The sequence below is a fragment of the Mus musculus genome, chromosome 5, assembly GCF_000001635.26.
Source record: "Mus musculus strain C57BL/6J chromosome 5, GRCm38.p6 C57BL/6J".
Taxonomy (NCBI): domain Eukaryota; kingdom Metazoa; phylum Chordata; class Mammalia; order Rodentia; family Muridae; genus Mus; species Mus musculus.
The window spans coordinates 36,464,873-36,484,361 of NC_000071.6; the positions used below are offsets into that span (position 1 = coordinate 36,464,873).

Consider the following 19,489-nt stretch of genomic DNA (forward strand, 5'->3'; position numbering starts at 1 on the left):
CTGCCCGCCCTGACGCTCTTCCTCTTCATTGGCTGTCCCCTGGCGCGACCACGCCCACAGAAGCTCCATTTTCCTCCACTCCTCCCACCTCACCTTTCACCTCCTCACCTTCCGGGGCTCCCAGAAGCCTCAGTCTCCGCCCACCGGAGAAGGAGGAAACAGAATTCCGTCATGACTCGTAATTATTGGTGGAAATGGTCTGTCCATCAGAACAACAGCGGTCACGGATTAGCTAAAAAGCAGCAGTAGGTGGGAAAACCGGTGTAAGGGGCGTCCGCGCATGCTCAGTGTGGGCGCAGTGACGCGACCTCGGGGGCAGTCATGGCGGCTCGGTGTGTGAGGCTGGCGCGCCGCAGCCTCCCGGCTTTGGCACTGTCGTTCAGGTAAGAGAGCTTCACTCCTCTGCGTCGGCCTCACTCACGGCCGAGAGCTCTGGTGGGGGGTTTAGCGGCAGGACTGGTCCCCGCAGGCGGTGCCCGTGCACCCTGAAGTCACATCCTCACCATCGAGTCCCTGTGCCTGTTCTCAACGCGCGGCTGTCCTGGTGTTTACTGTGCGGCACTGCGCGAACTGGGCTCAAGAGACGAGAAGTGGGGACGCTGGGGCGTAAATGCGGGGATCTGGGTGATGCGTCAGGTGGAAGGCTCCGCCATTTGTTTGTCTGGTGACACACGGCACTCTCTCGGGCATAGGGGCACCACCCCTCCTGGAATTGCAAAAGTCAAGCTTAGAAGCGGGAGACTTGCCCAAGGTCAGGCAGCCAGGCAGAAGCCCGCCCGACCAGGGGCTGGGGTTGCTAATCCCTAATCCAGTCCAGGATGTGTACTGCCTGGTTTGTGGGCTTTTTCCACTCACATTCCTTCCCCCACTTTTGCCCTCCGCGGAATGTGAGGTCCAAGGAGCAAGAAAGCCAGTGTGTGTGCAGTTTATTTAGACAATGCCCATTTTTGCCATCTTTACTTTTACCCGTGGCTTCAGGTTTTTGAGTCGCATCTCCAAAGTTAGGCTCAGTATCTTTAGCTTGTTCCCTGCTAGGACCAAGTTTTTGGTTGATTAAAAAAAGAGAGACTTTGCCTGAGTCTTATGGAAACGGAGTGAACGGGAGCTGGCCTTTTCAGCGGGTGAGAGTGAGCAGGCGGATGATCTCGTACTTGTGACTAAAAGATGAAAACAGGTCTATGTTGTGCAAAGCAGGGAGGAGTCTGAAGTATTCCGGGGGAAGCACTTCCTATTTGTGGTGCTCTGTTTAGAGTTGACAGGAAAGAACCCCCATTTCCCATCCCATCCGGCCCTGTCCCATCCCCCAGCTTGGTTCATGTCTATCTCTGAAATTGTGGTTTTGAAGAAAGATGCTCTAGTAGGAAGTCATAACTCCACAGTATCCCATAAGCTTGGCTTCCCTCTTTCCTCCGAGACATAGCCCTAGGAATTCCTGCCCTGAAAGGATCTATACAGCAAAACTGATCTGCTGAAAGGCTGTGGTGGTCACTCCTAGGGGTGGAAATAATTCATAGTGAAGGCAGCCTTCACATTTTGTAGGTTTTTATATTCTTAGCATAATTTTGCTTCTCAGAATTAATTACTGATCTTTCTTTTTTAAACTTACGTGTGTGGATGTTTTGCTTGTATGTGTATGTCCATGTGTATGCCAAGTGCCTTCAGAGTTCAGAAAAGTGTCAGATACCCTGGAACTCTTAGAGTTAGGTAGTTGTTAGCTGGGAATCAAAGTCAGGTCTTCCACAAGAGGAACATGCTCTCAACCACTGAGCCCAACTCTCCAGCCCAGATTCTTAGACTTTTTAAAAGCGTGAAAGTAAAAATAAAATTAAAAGATCACTGCTGGAGCCAGAGAGAGATGGATGGGGCTCATTGGTTATACACTGGCTGCTTTTGTGGAGGACCCAGGTTTAATTCCCATCATCCACACTGGGTAGGTCAGCCACCTGTAACTCCAGCCCCAGAGATCCCACACCTCTTCTGGCTGCCTCTTCAGACTCACTTCCAGGACTCCTTTGGACTTCTCTTCCCATTTCCTCTGCATACACTCCCACTTTCATCTCTCTGTCCAAGTGATTCCCAGTTCCTGAGATGTATCTCTCTTACCCACCCTACTCTGTAACTCACCTGGGCCTGCTGTGGACCTGTGCACAAGAGCACACACTGTAATCCCAGGACTCAGCACCTGGGAGACTGAGGCTAGAGGATTGCAAGTTTATTGCCAGACTCAATCTCTGAATAAACAAATACATCAGAAAAGAAAACTAGGAGCTGGAGAGAAGTCTCAGTGGCTGAGAGCGCTTGCTGCTCTTGTAGAGGACCTAAGTTTAGTTCCTAGCATCCACACTGGGACAGATCACAACTGCCTGCAGTTCCAGCTCCAGAGTATCCAGTGGTTTTTGGCTTTCATAGGCACCCAAACTTATGTGGCATATACTTACACAGACACACACAGACAAACTTATGTGGCATATACTTACACAGACACACACATATAAACTTATGTGGCATATACTTACACAGACACACACATATAAACTTATGTGGCATATACTTACACAGACACACACATATAAACTTATGTGGCATATACTTACACAGACACACACATACAAACTTATGTGGCACATACTTACACAGACACACACACACATACAAATTTATGTGGCACATACTTAACACAGACACACACACACATACAAACTTATGTGGCATATACTTACACAGGCACACACACACATACAAACTTATGTGGCATATACTTACACAGACACACACACATACAAACTTATGTGGCACATACTTACACAGACACACATACAAACTTATGTGGCATATACTTACACAGACACACACACATACAAACTTATGTGGCATATACTTACACAGACACACACACATACAAACTTATGTGGCACGTACTTACACAGACACACACACACACATACAAACTTATGTGGCATATACTTACACACACATACAAACTTATGTGGCACATACTTACACAGACACACACACACATACAAAGGCACACAGACAGACAAACATGCACATAATAATATAATAGCAATACATGTTTTTCTTTTTTGTTATGTCAGTTTGTTGGGCATTGTGGTCCACACCTTTAACCCCAGCACTTGGGAGACAGAGGGAGTCAGAGCCCTGTTGAGTTTGGGGCCAACCTGTTATACATATCAAATTCCTAGCCAGCCAAGGTTACAAGAGTGAGGTCCTTGCTCAGAAAAGAAAAACAGCCTCCTGGGCTTCCCTGCAGCCATAGGTCACTGTTTTGGGTGTTTACTTTTTGCTGTCTGGCAACAAGATTTTTGCTTAGGCCACTGTCATCAGCAGGAGGTACAGTGGGTCTTATTCTATGAAAGGGGTCTGGGTGCTTGGACTCAAGGGGACACCATAGAATACATGAGAAGATAAATAGGGGACACCGGCCAAGGGTGGATTACAGATTGTACATAGTCACATGTCACTTAATGACAGGGCTGCTTTCTGTGAACTGTTTTGTCAGGTGATCCTGTTAGTTGGTGGGTATCAGAGTGCATTGATAACACCTAATGGGGCAGCCACAGCCACCTATGCCATGTACTGTTAAAGACTGTTAGGATAGGGGCAGAAATAGAGAGATAGCTCTATAGTTGAGTGTTTGCTTCTTTTCTGTAGGCCCCAAGCTCATATTGGACAGTTCACAACTACCTGTAATTCCAGCTCCGGGGATCTAGTACCCTCTTCTGGTCTCCTAGGACACTTCACTCATGTGGCATACACTCATACTGACATACCTAAAAAGGCATCCACATTCTTTGTGTGGTGTATGTGATGTGAGCACATTGGGAAGGCCCAAGGTCAACACCAGGGATCTTGCCTCTATTCCACCCTCATTTACTTATTTGTTGGGGGCCATAGCAAATGTGTGGAAATCAGGACAACTCGTAGAAATTAGTTCTCTCCTTCCACTATATAGGTCCTGGGGACTGAACTTAGGTAATGACTGTCTTGGCTGCTAGTACCTTAACCCAATAAGCCAGCCTGAAGGTTGTGATTTAACTAGAGTGGGTGGCCAGTGGACAGGAATCTGCCTGTCTCTGCCACCTCAAGACTAGGACTACAGGTGTGCCTCTATTCTTGGCTTTCTTATATGGGTTATGGGAGTACAAACTCAGGTCTTGGTATTGCACTGCAGGGTCTCACCTATTGAGACACTTCCCCCAGCCCCATAGCACATGCCTTTTGTATGTCACAGTTGCCTTTGTGAGGTATAAGTCTTTTCTAGTAAATAGTTTGAAATTACACAGATTTATAATTTTGTTTTAAACATTCCCTTTGTTAGGAGAAGGGCTTGCATATCTGTACAATGAGTGTGTGTGGAGATTGGGACAGCTTGTGGGAAATTGGCTCTACCATGTGGGTCCTGCAAATAGAACTCTGGTTGTCAGGCTTGGTAGCCAGTATCCTTACCCACTGAGCCATCTCAAAAGCTCAAATTTCTAAAAATCTGCTTTTTATCTTTAGCATGCTGAAAGGCTGTCTTCATTTATGTGTGGGCTTTTTCCTAGGCCTTCTCCTCGCTTGTTGTGCACAGCTACGAAACAGAAGAACAATGGCCAGAACCTGGACGAGGACTTGGGTCATTGTGAGCCAAAGACAGATCCACCCTCTGCAGACAAGACCCTCCTGGAAGAGAAGGCAAAGCTGGAAGAGCAGCTGAGAGAGACCATGGTAAGGACCCTCAGGGTGTGCTCACTGCTGGATTGCTGCCTGCATGGGCCAAGTTCACAGATGACAGAGCAAAGTCATTTATTTAATAATTTGTCTACTTCCTGCTGCAGACCCAGGTAGCAAGCTGTCAAACGGGAATTAGAATTCAAACCCTCTGTGGCTCTGCTTCTGACCTGGGGAGTTTCTGTGTTGACTCTGCAATGTTTTCTCTACAAATGAGGAATACTTGTTACGATTGAGCTGGGACTCAGGAAGGGAACCAGTAAATTCTATGTATAGGAGTTGAGTATGGGAGTCGTGGTAGCAATTACCACTCTATGTTGAAAAGCAGGCACCAGTCAAGTTCCTTAAGGGTGTGGACGATTTGTAGTGTCACTTACCTAGCTGGCACTGTGGTCCCTTCATGGATGAGGAAAATGAGACACAGAAAAGCCACTTCCCAAGTCACCAAGGCTAGAACAGGATGAGTTGTCTTAGAGCCTTGCTCCAAGACTGCCTGAAAACTGAGATCAGAGGTATAGGAGAGACCTCTGGAGTCCACCAATGGACATTAAGCTGGAAATGGTCAGAATAGGTAGCGACAGGGACAGTGGAGAGAGGCAAGGACGGTAATTATCTGGCTAGGTACGTGAGATTTCCTACCAAGTGACCTTCCTTCCTCTCCTGGGAGGCAGGAACTGAGGTTGGTGACCACTAGTGATGTGCTTCCACACCCTCAAGTGGGACAAGAAAATAGCATTCTTCCCTCACAGGTGACAAAGGTATCAGTCAGCACTTAAGGACTTTGGCTCTTTCCCATTGTGGGCTCGGGTAGAACGTTCCCTGCTTCTTGTAGACACTAGCATAAGTATAAATTACTCTTCTAAACTGTCCTGGTTTTGTCTAAAATCTCAGTTAATGACAGGTTTTATTTATGTTCTGATTTGGAGTATGTTGAATCATTTCAAAATCAGAATGGCTTTCTTACACATGTTGGTACATAATTCCTCCCGCCCCCTTAGGAAAAATACAAACGTGCTTTGGCAGATACTGAGAATCTACGGCAGAGAAGCCAGAAGCTGGTAGAGGAGGCCAAGTTATATGGTAAGCAGACATTGTGGTTTCAAGGGGAAGGAGCAGGGCTGCGGCTGTGACCAGCACGTAGCGTGATGGGTCTTCCACTGCCTTCACCTGTTGCTGTTCTACTGCTCAGCTGCCCATGACCTGCCACCTTGGTTTGGGAGCCTCAAGGACACTTTACTACGCTAATTTCCCTTTTTACCTGTGTTTTCTTCCTTTTCTACCCATTTTTAGCCCATGTTACCTGCTCTTATCCCAGAGAAGGCTCCTTTGGGTGTTTTAAATTATTAAAGTACTGTGGTATACTTAATGATTTCACCAGGAATCATGAACATCCCTGTGTAAGGAGCCCATGCAATTGAGACTTACGTGCAGACCATCTTTTCCTCCATGCAGGCATCCAGGGTTTCTGCAAGGACTTGCTGGAGGTTGCAGACATCCTGGAGAAGGCAACCCAGAGTGTTCCAAAGGAGGAGATCAGCAACAACAACCCTCACCTGAAGAGTCTTTATGAAGGGCTCGTGATGACTGAAGTCCAGATTCAGAAGGTGTTCACAAAACACGGCTTGCTCAGGCTTGACCCAATTGGGGCCAAGTTCGACCCTTACGAACATGAGGCCTTGTTCCACACCCCTGTGGAGGGGAAAGAACCAGGCACTGTGGCACTAGTTAGTAAGGTGGGCTACAAGCTGCACGGACGCACCCTGAGGCCAGCTTTGGTGGGGGTGGTGAAGGACGCTTAGCTCCCTCCCTCAGGCTCTGGACTTTGTAGGTCACTTGCTAGAACTCGAAGGGCGGGCTTGTAATTTCTCATCTGTGAATTCATCTGACCCTTGCCCAGCCTTGTTGGAAATCTTAAGTAAGCTAAGCAGAACATGAAGCTGCTTGCACAGTCAGGGACTCTGGGAGTCTGGTCACTGAATTTAGCATTACCTACTTCAGAAGAGGGCCATCAGGACCTCGGGAGTAGTATGCTAACATTGTATCTGTTCCACCTGGTGATTAGTACTTTACACAAATAAAAGGTCTTTGGCTATATCTATGCTGCACAGTCTACCTCTGAGTACCAAGGCACTGGAAGGGAAGAGCCAGAGCAGGAACACTTGTTGCCAGCGAAAATAAGACCTTCAAGAGTGCATATTCCTTTACAAGTCAGTGTAAAAGTCCTGAGATTTGGACACCTGCCCTGGCTCTGAAATGACACGGAGTCCTGGTATACTTAGTGATGAGCTGCTTGCACTATACCTGGGCAGGGTTCTTTCTTATCTCTTCTAACCCGACCATGCTGCCTACCACCCAGTCATGTGCCCAGTTACCTGCTATCTTAGTCTTGCCCTGGCTGCTCCTGCTCCGTTCAACCTCATAGTGACACTCTGCCCACTTTCTGGCCAGCCATTGGCTGATCAGGTGACAGAAAGCGATTTTACACAACACAGACGGGAGATGCTTGATGATGCCAGCATCTGGGCTACAACCAGATCTCCAGCACAGTAGTCAGCATCTGAACACAGTTCACAACTGTTCCCCATCAGACAGTATTCAGCTATTGTGAATGTTAGCCTTCAGACAGGGAAAAGAAGCCATGAATTTGAACATGTTTAGCTCTTTCCCTGTTTATACTCTTAAGCTGTAACTAAGTAGTTGCTAAGGACATCAAGCCCTATCCAGATAGACCATATTGACTGTAAAGCTGCATGGCTGGCATGCTTAAACATTGCCACTTGGGAGGTTGTGGTCAAGGGGATTAGAAGGCTCGTCTTTTATCTTCCCACTTTCTGGTACTGGATTTTGTCATCTAATGGAGATCTGGTAGGCTCCTGAGGAGAAACCCTGGCTTACTCAGCTCACAGCTCTTCAAGCTTGGGGCTGCAGAAGCCTGGGCTCTACGCTGGCCTTACATACAGTTATAATACAGCTCATGGGAGAAAGCCAGGCAGCCAAAGCCACGACACACATGAGAAGCTGACTTTAGGCTCCCACCAGCCAAAAGATTCTTCCCTGTTATTGCAAGCTCAGAAAAGCTGATGAAATGGTGATGTAAAGGAAGCCATGCGACAGCAGTGAGTACGGCCTTGAGTATACCCTTGTGTAGAAGCCAGGGCAGAACAGGCAAAGCCACAGAGGTAGGGGTATTCTGTTTTGTTACTAAATTTGAACAATACAAGTAATTTTCCCCAAATTCAAGCTTCCATCATCACCGAGTTTCTTCCTTTAAGCTGCCTTGAACTATTGAAACAAAACAATAGCCAGGTGGAGGGCAGCCTGACAGCAGAGGCAGTGCCTTCACATTGCATAAGTGAATACACCATTAGACTCCTTTTCAGCTAAAGCTGCTGAACAGCACAGAGCTCTGCAAGGTCTCGTCAGCTCCATGTCAGACTGAAGACAATCTTTCAGAGGCCAGCAAGATTACTCAGCCAGGAAAGGTGCCCGCTGCCAAGCCTAATGACCTGAGTTCAGTCTCTGGAAACCCATGCAGGGAGAGGAGTCCCACTAAACCACAATAATGAAGTCTCAGAATGGTTGACAGCAAACATGAAGAGGACTTTTAAGTTTGTATGGCATTATGGAGACTGCACAGATCCATGGAGACAGTGCCTGCTGTTTTGTAGGAGCCACTTGCATACTCTGGTTTTGGTGACCTGGCACCATCATGACTAACCTAGATGTGATATTTGTAAGTTAATCAGTCAACACTAACAGGAGTTGTGCACACATTTCCCCTGGAAATTCAGGTCTTGCTCCGCCACATGCAAGCCTAGTGACTGGAAGCAGCAAGGTCATAGCTGGCAAAGTTGTTGAGTTTGGCTAGCCAGAGGCAGCTGGAAATGGGCCCTGCTCCATGGAAATCATCTTTGGCACTTTGAGGATCAGACTCACCGTGATGTGTAGCTGCATGGTCCTCAAGACCTTCTGCTATGCTACAGCAGCTTGTCACCTTGGGTCAGAAGCTGGTTTAACAGCAGAGTGTGCTGAGAAGTTGGAGGATCAAGAAGCAAACAGACACAACTCTGTTCTCAACAATTTAATGTAAAAGAAGAATAAAAATGGTAGGGTTTCAGTTCTTCATACATTCTTGGAATGTTGGCCTCCCAGAGAGCATTATTTCAAACAGTTGAAGAATTATCTAACTTTTCTGACTCAAAGACAATTTGTTGAAATTTGAAAAGACTTGGTTCCATGGGGTTGTAGTAGCTAATTTATCAAGAGAATTAAATACAAACATGTCAATGTCTCAGCTAACAAAAAATAATATGCCAGAAACAGCTGGGGCAGACAGGAGAGCAAACAATCCTAATATTACTTTTCCCTTGTAACAATATTAATACTTGAACATAAATTAATTATACATTCATTATGGTGTTTTAAAACAGTCACGCCCAAATAAATTTATATCATCGAAAGATGTACACACACTATATGCCTGCTTAAGCACAGCTTTTTGTCCAACAGCCCTTGGCCACATGTTGACAGAATCCTCTGCTTCTCAAGCTAATGTAGATGTGGCTGTCATTTTGTAGAAGACACACTGAAACTTCAAACCTCACCAAGCTGGGATTCTGGTGCTGGAAACACCAGGACAAAACCAGTGGTTCTCAAACTTGAGCTTGCATCCCAGCCACCGGGATGGTTTGAAAAACACCCTGCTAGTCCCTGTTAATGAAGCCCCCAAATCTCTGCTTCGAGATTTAACCTGGGGTATGACTGTATTTCTGACAGTGCCTGGGGAACCCTACTTTGAGAACCACTGGCTCACCTAGGCATTGAGTACCAACCACCCCATTGCTGTTCAGTCACACCAGCTACTGTCCACTATTCAACTGCAGGGGGCAGTGTGGAGCTGGTCCTTTGACACCATTGCTCAGCATCTTCTGGTGTCAAGAGAAATCTGGGCCTGCTGGCCCACAATGCACTTTACAACTAAAGCCATTTACAGTATATTTGAAATGTTTTATTTAATGCTGAAAAACTTACCCTAGGGGACAGAGGATGTAAAATGAAAAGGCACGTCGTCATGTCGTCCTTGGAAATGAGTTGTTTTCTTCAAAATAACTTCACTTTTACTTCCGAGCCCAAACACTCTATGAGGTAAACAGGCTCTTGTACCTCTCAGGGACAGGGGGCAGGGGCTGTGGTCACTCCAGGACTCTAAAGCAGGGTCTGGGCGTGAGAGCCCTGAGCAGCCGGAAGACAAATGCCTTCCTCAAGTTTAGAAGGAAGGTACCATATGAATCCGTGAAGGAGGCCCCAGAAACAAGCTTTTCAGTAGGGCTGGGAAGGAGCCATTTCTGAGTTTGTTGCAAGATCACATACAAAAGCAGTGCACAGGCTCCAAGGCACAGGCAGGATGCTCTGTACTTCCTAGGCCCCCTGCCATACGCTAATCAGCTCACTGAGCCAGGCTAGCTAGCATGTCTTATATTTAGTGAAAGGGGATCTACAATGGTAGTGGAAGTCCTCAGCACCTACTGCTCCATTTCAACATTGCACACTCTGCCTTGAACTCAAAAGGGTCTTCCAAGTCAGGTGTACTGTAAGTGTTCACAGCAGCGAAAGGCAGCCCTCATCTGACCCTGTGGCCCTTCCGTTAACTGCTTTCCCATTTAAAGGGTACAGGAATGTGCCAGGAGAGCCTGTCCAGGCAGCCCAGGCTGGGCCAGGCTAAGATGAAGCAAGCACTATTGAGGGCCTGAAATGGCTGTTGTTAGGTAAGTGGAAGCTCATGTGGTCACTGTGTGCAAATGAGGGGCTCATCTTAAGTGGCTCAGTGGGGAGCGGGCCTGGTGGTGGTCTCTGGCCTCCACAGCAGAGGGTTCTGTGCACAGCCTGCCTCCCGGTAAAGTGCGGTGTGCCGGGGCTGTGCTTGGGGTGTCAGCTGGGGAGGGGGGGCAGCAGTGGGCTCAGCAAAGGGGTGCCAACAACAGCCCTCCTGAGTAAAGCTTGTGTCACCAGAGAAAAGCTGATGGCAGGAACACACGGCTCCTGGCTCCCACAGCATAACAGCTTCTTAACCCAAACGGGGAAAGGCTCATGAAATAAAGGGGACACGTCCAAGGTTGGGGACAGTCTTCATAGGAACACAAAGGCAAGCTGTCTTCTGAATGGATTACCTTAGGACTAAGTTAAAAAGACACACGCTTATCTCCCCTATGAGTCAAATTTAAGATTGCTACTATTGCTTCTTCCAGAAGGTCATGAAAAAAAAAAATTTAAGCCTTGAAAAAAGAATTCAATTTGTTTAAAAGAGCAACAATGTTGGGGGAGACCCCAGATCATTTGGCTCACAAGCTGCTTTAGCATCATCTGGCCTCAGGAAGCATCCCTGGATATCCACCCACTTTCTGTGAGGAAATTTAAAATCCTTTTCTTTAGGACCTTGTCCAGATAACTGGGAAGGCGGCTTTTAGAGGGGATCCCTTGCCGCTTCTGGAGGTGATCTTTAATTATAATAGTCTTCACAGTCACATAGCGTGCAGGACTCAAGTTCAATGAACTACAGAGAACCTTCTCCCTATCTGACAGCAGCTCAAACCCAGGAAGGTTCTCAATGGCTGCAAACTCGCTGTCTTTGCCATCCTCCTTCCCCCTTTTGGAGCTGGCCAGGTTTTTGTTCTCCTTCCTCCTCTCCCGTTTGTGTCTGGCGGCCTCATATTCGGCCGACTCCTCCATCTTTGTAATGCCATTGCGCCGGTAGCGCTGCAGCTCTCGAATCTTGGCGCGAAGCATCTTTTCTTTGTGCATATTTTCAAATAAATCATCAAATTCTTTGCAGGACATGAACTGGTAGAGTGGCCGTAGTTTGAGCCGCAGCTCTTTCTCCTCCTTGGTGATCTTTCTCTTCAATGTCTTCTCCTTCTCCTTCTTGTCCTTGCCCAGGAAGGCTGGCACCAGGTTATAGTCTCTGGCAATGTTCTTCCGGCGCTGCCTCTCCTTCAGCTTCCGCACATACATGTCTACATGGGCACGCTTGAGCTCTATCTCCACATCATCATCGTCATAGTTCACAGACAGCCCACTGATGAGCGTCTCGGCATCCTGGTCATACTCTATCTCATAATCATCTCGCAGTGGCATGTAGCCCAGCTGCTGCTGCTCAGCCACAGAGATGTCCAATGGGGGTAAAGGTGTGGTAAGGCTAGGCGAGAGAGGGCCTCCACTGGGGCAGGTGTGATCTGTCACCCGGTTGGGGATGGTGTCAGGGATGCAGGCTTTGCCCAAGTTCCCATGGATATACATGCTAACGTAGTGCTCCATCACTTCCTGGGGAGTCCGTGAAGCACCAACATGTGCAGCCATGTCTTCCTATAATGACAAAAGCCAGACCATCAAGCCACTTCACTCAAGTTCATCCCACCATCTCACAAAGCTTTATTTGGGCTACTTCCTATCAATGCTGTTATCTCTCTCTCTCTCTCTCTCTCTCTTTCTCTCTCTCTCTCTCACACACACACACACACACACACACACACACACACACACACACACCAGTTATCCCCTGAAAGATGTTCAGGTATGTATCCCAACAAAGGAACCTACATAGATGTACCTGAGCGGAAAGATCCAGAGCTACAGACTTGTGCAAGGCTATATGGGAGCTGGTGACAGCTGGCTAAAAGTCATTCTTTGTTCTTTGACTTCTTAAAGAAAAAGCAGACATGTGCTATTGGACATTTTACCCACTGCAAATCCTGAAGAACATTTAAGACAATATGGTGTCAGACACATACTTCTCACTCAGACTAAAAAGCAGACTTGCCAACTTGCCCAGAGGGCAAAGCAAGTCCATGCAGAATGACTACAAAAGGGACTGTTTCTCTGTGCATCCTAGGACAAAAGGCCAGGACTCCTTAGCTTTGTTCCAGCCTTAGGTTCTAGAGCGTAGCTTGTTCCTCTCTTAGGTGGCTGGAGATGGCGGGCATACAGAAGCTAACTGCAGGGCTGCCAATGCTGAAAGCCTTCTCCACTTCTGCAAGAAAGGAAACTGAATGGCTCCCTCAATCTTTTCCTTTTGCCAAGAGGCCTCTTCCTTAAAGTCAACCACTAAAGCCACTTCAGAAAGTAATTGCTCAAAATGCACACTCATTTCCCGGTTGCTATTCTCAACACAAGTTCCAGAACCAGCAATACCTCTTTTGAGCTGCAGGCTATACAGAGTTTAGTGGGGGTCAATTGCTTTGGGCCCCAAATGGTCATGCCTGATCCAATCTCTATGCCCTTGATGGCCAGTTGGAGCTGATGGCTGTCCGGATCATAAGCTAGGTAGTGTGTGAGGTAAAAAGGCTCAATTCAGCTAAGCAGCCCTTCATCTGGGCCTTTTATGGGACATATACCTGGAGCATAGATAGAGCCCCTGGACCCTCCCACTGGCCTGAGTCATTGTAGGTTAACCTTAACAAAGCAAAATGAAGAAAGCAATTCTGACACATGGAGGCAGGTTCTCCAAAGACTACTAAGGATAAAAGTGAAGATTATAGCAAGGGATAGCCTCTGGTCTTCTGGGTGGGTGGGTGGGTAGGGTTACAAGACTCCAACTTTAAATGTCTCTATTAGCCTTAGCCCAGCTTGTTCTTCGCAGGAAGCAGTCTAAAACACCAAGGCATCACTATGGCTGGCTGCTGCTGATCCTTGCAGAGCCTCTGATCCTGTCCAGCAAAGACAAAACCACTCAGGCCAGACAGGGTCTGGTTTTCTCAGAGATGCTTCTCTACGCCTTGGTGAGGGGTTCAGAGAGTGGCATACAAGGTTTCTCAGTTGCAAAGACTTACATACATGTGCATATATATGTGGTGCCGAGGCCAAAGGATGACACCAGGTCTATTCCTTAATTCTTCTCCACTTTCTTTGGTCTCTTACAGAACCTAGAGGTCACTGATTCGGCTGGATTAGCTGACCACTTAGCCCAAGAACTTGAGATTCTCAGCTGAGGTCCCATTCACAAGGCAGTAGGAAAGGTCAGATGCATTGGGAGGCACGAGCACAGTACCCAGGGCCTAGGCAGTCTGTGATCTGCAATACCACTCCTGCTATTAGGAACTATCAGGGTTACTCAAACTGTGAGTGTCCTTGTGTGTACGTGGTCCAAGCGCACAGTCTGCCAAGCTTTCCTTCTGGCTCCACCTCTTCTTCCCTTCACTCTTGCTGCTTCCTAGCCTGTGACGGTTCCTCTTAAGAATTTTGTTGTAGTCAAATTAAAAGTAACAGGTAAGTGTACCTGCATATGCCATCTCACTGAGACCTCACAGCTGTCCCCAAGAAAGCAGTGCTCTCACTGCCCACAGCTCAAGGTCAATAAACCTTTGGGTGAACATGTGGCCAGTCACCACTGTGCATCTCAAATTTAGCAGTCAGGCCAGGAGTGCTGCCTGTTACCACATGCTTGGCACCCCAGGCCTCTCCTGACTGATGAGTTTGCCTTATAGACTCACTGACACTGTGGTCACACAGCAAGGCTGGACACTGCTCTTTCCTGGTTCAACCAGCTCTCAAGACCCACAGGATGGTAGGCCCTGAATCTGACTGGTAGAAGGGTGCTGTGCACACAGTTCCCGACATTTCCAGCACCTTGACTGACTTGGGCGGGCCTTACAGTTTCCTTCCTGTCCTTCCTCTTCAATAGACAACCCCACCACAACCCAGCTGACACTTAACTCCATTGTTGTCTTTATTCTTCCAGCAACTAGACTGTGAAGCACAAATCAGGTTGAGGTTGGCCATAACCAGGGGCTGGGCTTTCTTTCCTAAAAGGTTTGAGGCTGGACTTTGGGGTAGGAAGGATCATGTATCCTCTGTGTAGAGGGAGCCCTGGCTCCTTTTTCCCCTCTTCAAATGAAGGAGCCTCTATCAAAAGGTACAAAATCCACAGCCCCCTTTCCTATTAGGTGCACCTACAGGGCGGAAGCCACCAGGGGAAGGCAGGTCCAAAGCACTGATGACAACATACCCAATAAAGTGCTCCCAGGCAGTTCTACCTCGTTCTCTTCATCCCCAGATGGTCAGTGCTAGCCAAAGCTGCTGTCAGCCTCTCAAGCCCCCAGTGAGCTCTCACAGCTAAGCCACTGCTGCACCTGCTACCCCATCATGACTCTGTACACGATCAGACCACACCCTCCCAGAGTCTTGAGAGGGGCAGCAGGACAGTGTGGCCAGGAAAAAGGCAGGTTGGGCCACCACTAGCTCAGCCAGTTATGCAAAGGGACATCTAGCCATGACTTTTCTTCCTGCCTTACAGGACACAGTTGGCCTTTGAGATAGCCGACTCACACTACTCTTCTGAGTATTGGACAACCCTAAGACCTCATTTCCTTGGGCACTGCTCCAGCCTCTTCTGTGTTTAAGTACTCTCCCCTGGTTAGTCTGATTCAGCTAACAATTGGGAGTTAGTGCTCTATGTGACCCCCAAGCTGTTTAATTACCCAGGATTTTTCCTCCTCTAGTCTATCCTTATCATGTTTACCAATCTTGTCAGACACATAGGCTGACGACTCACTCCTGCTACTAACTCTGAACGTCTTCCACCCTGGTGAAAAGAACGATGGTCCTAAAGCCTGGGAGATCCTATAGATGACAAGACAGTACCTGGGCTGGTACCTGGCACCAGCAGGTCTGTACTATGCTGTCAGTGATCCAACGAGGCATGGGCCACAAAGACCTGGGCCCAGATTCTAGCTGAGCTCACATTTTAGTACAGTTGGCTACAGTAAAGAGGGGGATGGGGGCATCTGCCTTAGAGTGTGGAACAGTCAGAGGAATAAGGGAATAGTACAACACACCTGCCTTGAGGCCTGGCACCAGGCAATGGGCATCAGCCTTAACACCCTTACCACAACTCTGTCTAGCACCTGGCACATGTTTTAGCCTGAGTGTAGATGTGCTACCCAGGGTGCCCCATCTGTCCCTAGGGACAAGAATCTTCTCCGTTGGTTCCTCTTACTACATTCAAAACCACATAAGCTGGCATGAACCCCACTTTCCCCGGGTGGATGGCCCCGTAGAGGAGCTGGTCCTCTCAAACTGCCTCTTCTGTAACAGTCCAGCGTCTTTAGAGCCAAGAAACAAAATTGGTGACTCATCTACCAAAGCTTGGATTATTCTGAAGCTCTGAATGTCTGCATGCTTGTTCTCATGGGTTCCAGAGCCCACCACGGAGCAGCTGTCTGGAGCCTCTAGGCACCTGGGTAGGCCTGACCTGTGTGTGTTGCTGAGGGCCACCTCTTCTCTCAGTCAACCTCCCTTCTATGGTATGAGCCCCTCTGTGACTTCTCTGTAGTACAGGTTCCAGCCAGGGCTGGTGGAAAGCCTTCTGGTGGTACCACACCTCCAACTGTACCAGTAAACTTCTGGTGTCAACTACATTACTTAATGCTCTTAGTGCTGTAGCAGAGACCCAAATTATAATCACACCTAGCCATCACGGGCAAAGCTATGGAATTCTTCACAAGTAGCTTATATTCTCACAGTTGCCATCTTTCAACTGCAAACTAAGAACATAAATTCACCCCCACAGTGCTACTTGTGCAAGTCATATGATATATACATAAAGGGTACAACAGAGCTGGCACAGGCTCTACACAGATTCAAACTGAGACCTGCTTCAGTGAAGTAGGCTACAAGCTCAGAAAAGAGCCACATATCCAAGCTATAGTGCCTCTGGTGGAGAAAACAAAGGCGCAGAGGAGTAAAGCAACTGGCCTAAGAGAGCACATACACAAGGGGTCACAGAGCCTCCTATTCCTGAGTGAAGGCTCAGTGGTTGCATCTCTCTGCTTGACCCTGAGACTCCTGCTGCTTCAGCAGGTAGCAGCAGTCCATGCACACACAGGCAGTCAAGCCCCAAGGCTCTTCCCCTTGGTCTTTACTTCTTCCAGCGCTGAGACTGGGCCTCATGAGAACCTGCCCCCTGAACAAGCTCCTCTGGCCTTCAAGCCTGAAAGAGCTGCTTCAGAAGAGGCCTTCCCCAGCCTGTCTGTTCATCCACATTTTCCGTGTTTTAGTTCCTGAGTGCTGGGCTTCTGACTGCGCTGCACAAATGGGCACAAACACTAGCTGAGCTACACTACAGACTCTACAGACCGGGCTTGCATTTCCTTTTTAACAAAGTAAGATAGAACAAAGCCAAAACACTGAAGTTGGACAAGACAAACCAACAGAAGCAAGTGAAAGGGCATAAGAATCAGAGACCCACTCGTTCACACTTGCAAGTCCCATAAAAATACTAAACTGAAAAGAAAACTATATACATAGAGGACGTGGTGCCGCCCCATGCTGGCCCAGACCCATGCTGGCCCTGTGCTTGCTGCTTCAGCCTCTGTTCATCTGAGTTCATCGGAGCTTTGCTCAGCTCATTTAGAGGGCCTTGTTCTCCTGGTGTCCTCCTGACCTCTGGCTCTTATATTCTTCTGCAGGGTTCCCTAAATACAGCCCAGATTTCAAGAGCTAAAGCAAGCGCAGTGCTGAGACTAACACTCTCACTCTTTTCAGTGTCTCCTCTGGAAATAAGTGCTAGAGGACTGGTGTGAGGAAAGAAAGGCTCTCAGAAGCAGTGACACGCAGGCCAGAGATCAGTCAGTAGTCTTGACTGAGGTGAGAACACCTCAGGCAGAAGAAAGGAAATGATCAATGGACTCCGCGTGAGCTCACAGAGAGCCATAGACATTGTCAGGCCCTGCAGGCACTGGAGTGTAATCTAAGAAGCAGAACTGAAGTTGCTGAGGGCCAACAAGATGCGGCTTATGCTCCAAATGCCCTATGTTCATGTGTGAGAAGGGTTACAGAACAGAAGGAAGAGAACGGTAAAACCATGAGAAGTGATCACGAGAGGTAAGCACCATCATGGGTCAGGCCAGAAGAGTAGGTCAGTAGCTACATTATGCACATCTTTTCAATACATGACCACTGACCAATTGGATGTGGTTGATGGCTTTAGGTTGGCTCTGTGTATAACTGAGGACAAGTGAGTCTTCACAGGCAATCAGGTAGAGAGGGATCACCAGGTATGCGACAAGCTCCAGAAACAGAGCATATGAATGCCACACTTTCAGCACTGAGGCTCTTCTTCAAGGTCCTTCATGTTGCCTGATCTGTACAAAGCATATGCGCAATACACACCAATAAACACCACTTAGAGACAAAGTAACCCATTGTTTTTAGAGAGCAGGAGCCAGTGTTGCTCACTGGTAAGACATCTGTGGAGTAGACTCCTTCCTAAGTGGGGAAGTGGGTCCAGAAGGTCACTCATTCTACGACGATCTGAAACAGGAGGGCAGTAGGGTTGGAGTAGGGGAAGCTCGGGGAAGCTAGGGTCAGAGGGCCCTAACATACCAGGGAAGAGTCTGGACAGGAGAGGGTCATGCCGAGCTCCCTGCTTCTCTGAAAGCTTGAAGATGTGACATATTCTTGGAGGCAATGGTGACAATGCAGCCAGATCTCATCCCTAACATAGGTGAGGAATAGAAAGGAGAGCTCCTTAGAGACAGCCAGAGAACAACCAGGAGCCCAGCACACTATCTGGCTGGCACACATGAAGGCTCTTACTACCAGTGAGCTACCTCTACAGAAACCTGACAGCTAGAAAGCAGACCCCAGGATCCATGCCTCTTCAGGAACACGCCTTTGTTCATTCTTTACTGTCCACCCATCACACCATGTCCTGGGTGCTGTGGAGACTAAGACTTAAACAAGATACTGCTACTCATTGAGAACCTTAGCACAGGGCACATGCTGACACCCACAGAAAGCACACGAAGCCCTGAATGCAGACTAAGTGCAGGCGGGACGGGCAGCCCCAGGCTTCTGGCCTTCCCCACCACTATGCCCAGGAGAACACAACCGTACTAGGGGAACTCAGCAAAGGACAGTGGGATCTAGCTTGCTGCCATCTGACTCAAGGATAAGCCTGGCAACGCACAGGGCCTACCCTCTACCCGCGTTCAATGCACACCTCTTGAGGACGAGTGTGAAGGGCAGACAGCTCCGTGTCGGGGCAATGGGTCAAGGCCCTGCTCTACCAGCTGTGTGACCGCTGGTGACCAACACGTTCCGGACACAACCATCCGACCACCTGCGGCCCTCCGCAACGTACACCGAGCCAGCCAGCCATGCCCTCCCTTCTAGCCGTAGCCCGCCGCTCACCCAGTTGCCGAAGCCGAACTGCTCGATGGCGTCCAGCAGCAGCTGCTCCTCGCGGCTGGTCCAGCCGCCCTCCGCCTCAGGACCCCAGAGTGTGAATCGTCCGCCGTCTACCAGCTGGTAGCCGTGGTAGCGGCGGTGGTGGCCGATCTCCGCGCCGGCCGAGAAGCACTCGGGGCACAGCTCGATGTCCTGGCACTCTGTGCAGCGGAAGCGCAGCGGGCTCACCTCGGCCAAGCAGTACACGCAGTACTTCTTACCCAGCTCCGCCATCTTCCCCCGCTCGCCCGCCGCCCGGCCCGCAGCCGCCGCGCCCCCGGCCGTCAGCGCCCCGCCGCCTGCCGGGCTCGCTGCGCCCGCCGCGCCCGTGCCGCTGCCGGCCGCTGCCACGGCCGCCCCCGCCCAGGCGCCGCCGGAGCCGGCCAGGCGGGCCGCGTCCCGCCTCAGCACGCAGGCGCCCTCCGGCCCGGCCCGGCCGCCGCCGCCGCAGCCGCTGTCTCCCCGCCGCATCGCGCAGGCGCCCCCCGCGCGCCCTCTCGCGGACAGCCGAGTCTTTGCTCTGCGCCTGCGCGCCGGC

The 19,489-nt window shown here is 49.1% G+C and overlaps 2 protein-coding genes across 3 annotated transcripts; one reads left to right on the top strand and one right to left on the bottom strand.

Moving 5' to 3' along the window:
- Positions 1–312: 312 nt before the first annotated feature.
- Positions 313–9,205, top strand: Grpel1 (GrpE-like 1, mitochondrial). The gene is made up of 4 exons (NM_024478.2): positions 313–383; positions 4,566–4,728; positions 5,730–5,811; positions 6,184–9,205. The coding sequence occupies exons 1-4, from the start codon at positions 322–324 to the stop codon at positions 6,528–6,530; spliced, it is 654 nt and encodes a 217-aa protein (NP_077798.1). The 5' UTR covers positions 313–321; the 3' UTR covers positions 6,531–9,205.
- Tada2b (transcriptional adaptor 2B) lies at positions 8,798–19,413 on the bottom strand. 2 transcript variants are annotated; one of them, XM_030254386.1, is made up of 3 exons: positions 18,916–19,395; positions 18,106–18,217; positions 8,798–12,090 (listed from the first exon to the last, which is right to left on the bottom strand). In XM_030254386.1, the coding sequence occupies exons 2-3, from the start codon at positions 18,133–18,135 to the stop codon at positions 11,098–11,100; spliced, it is 1,023 nt and encodes a 340-aa protein (XP_030110246.1). In that variant the 5' UTR covers positions 18,136–18,217; positions 18,916–19,395; the 3' UTR covers positions 8,798–11,097. The 2 variants fall into 2 exon arrangements, with proteins under 2 accessions (XP_030110246.1, NP_001163925.1); NM_001170454.1 differs by lacking the exon at positions 18,106–18,217 and having other exon boundaries at positions 18,916–19,413.
- Between the last annotated feature and the right edge of the window lie 76 nt (positions 19,414–19,489).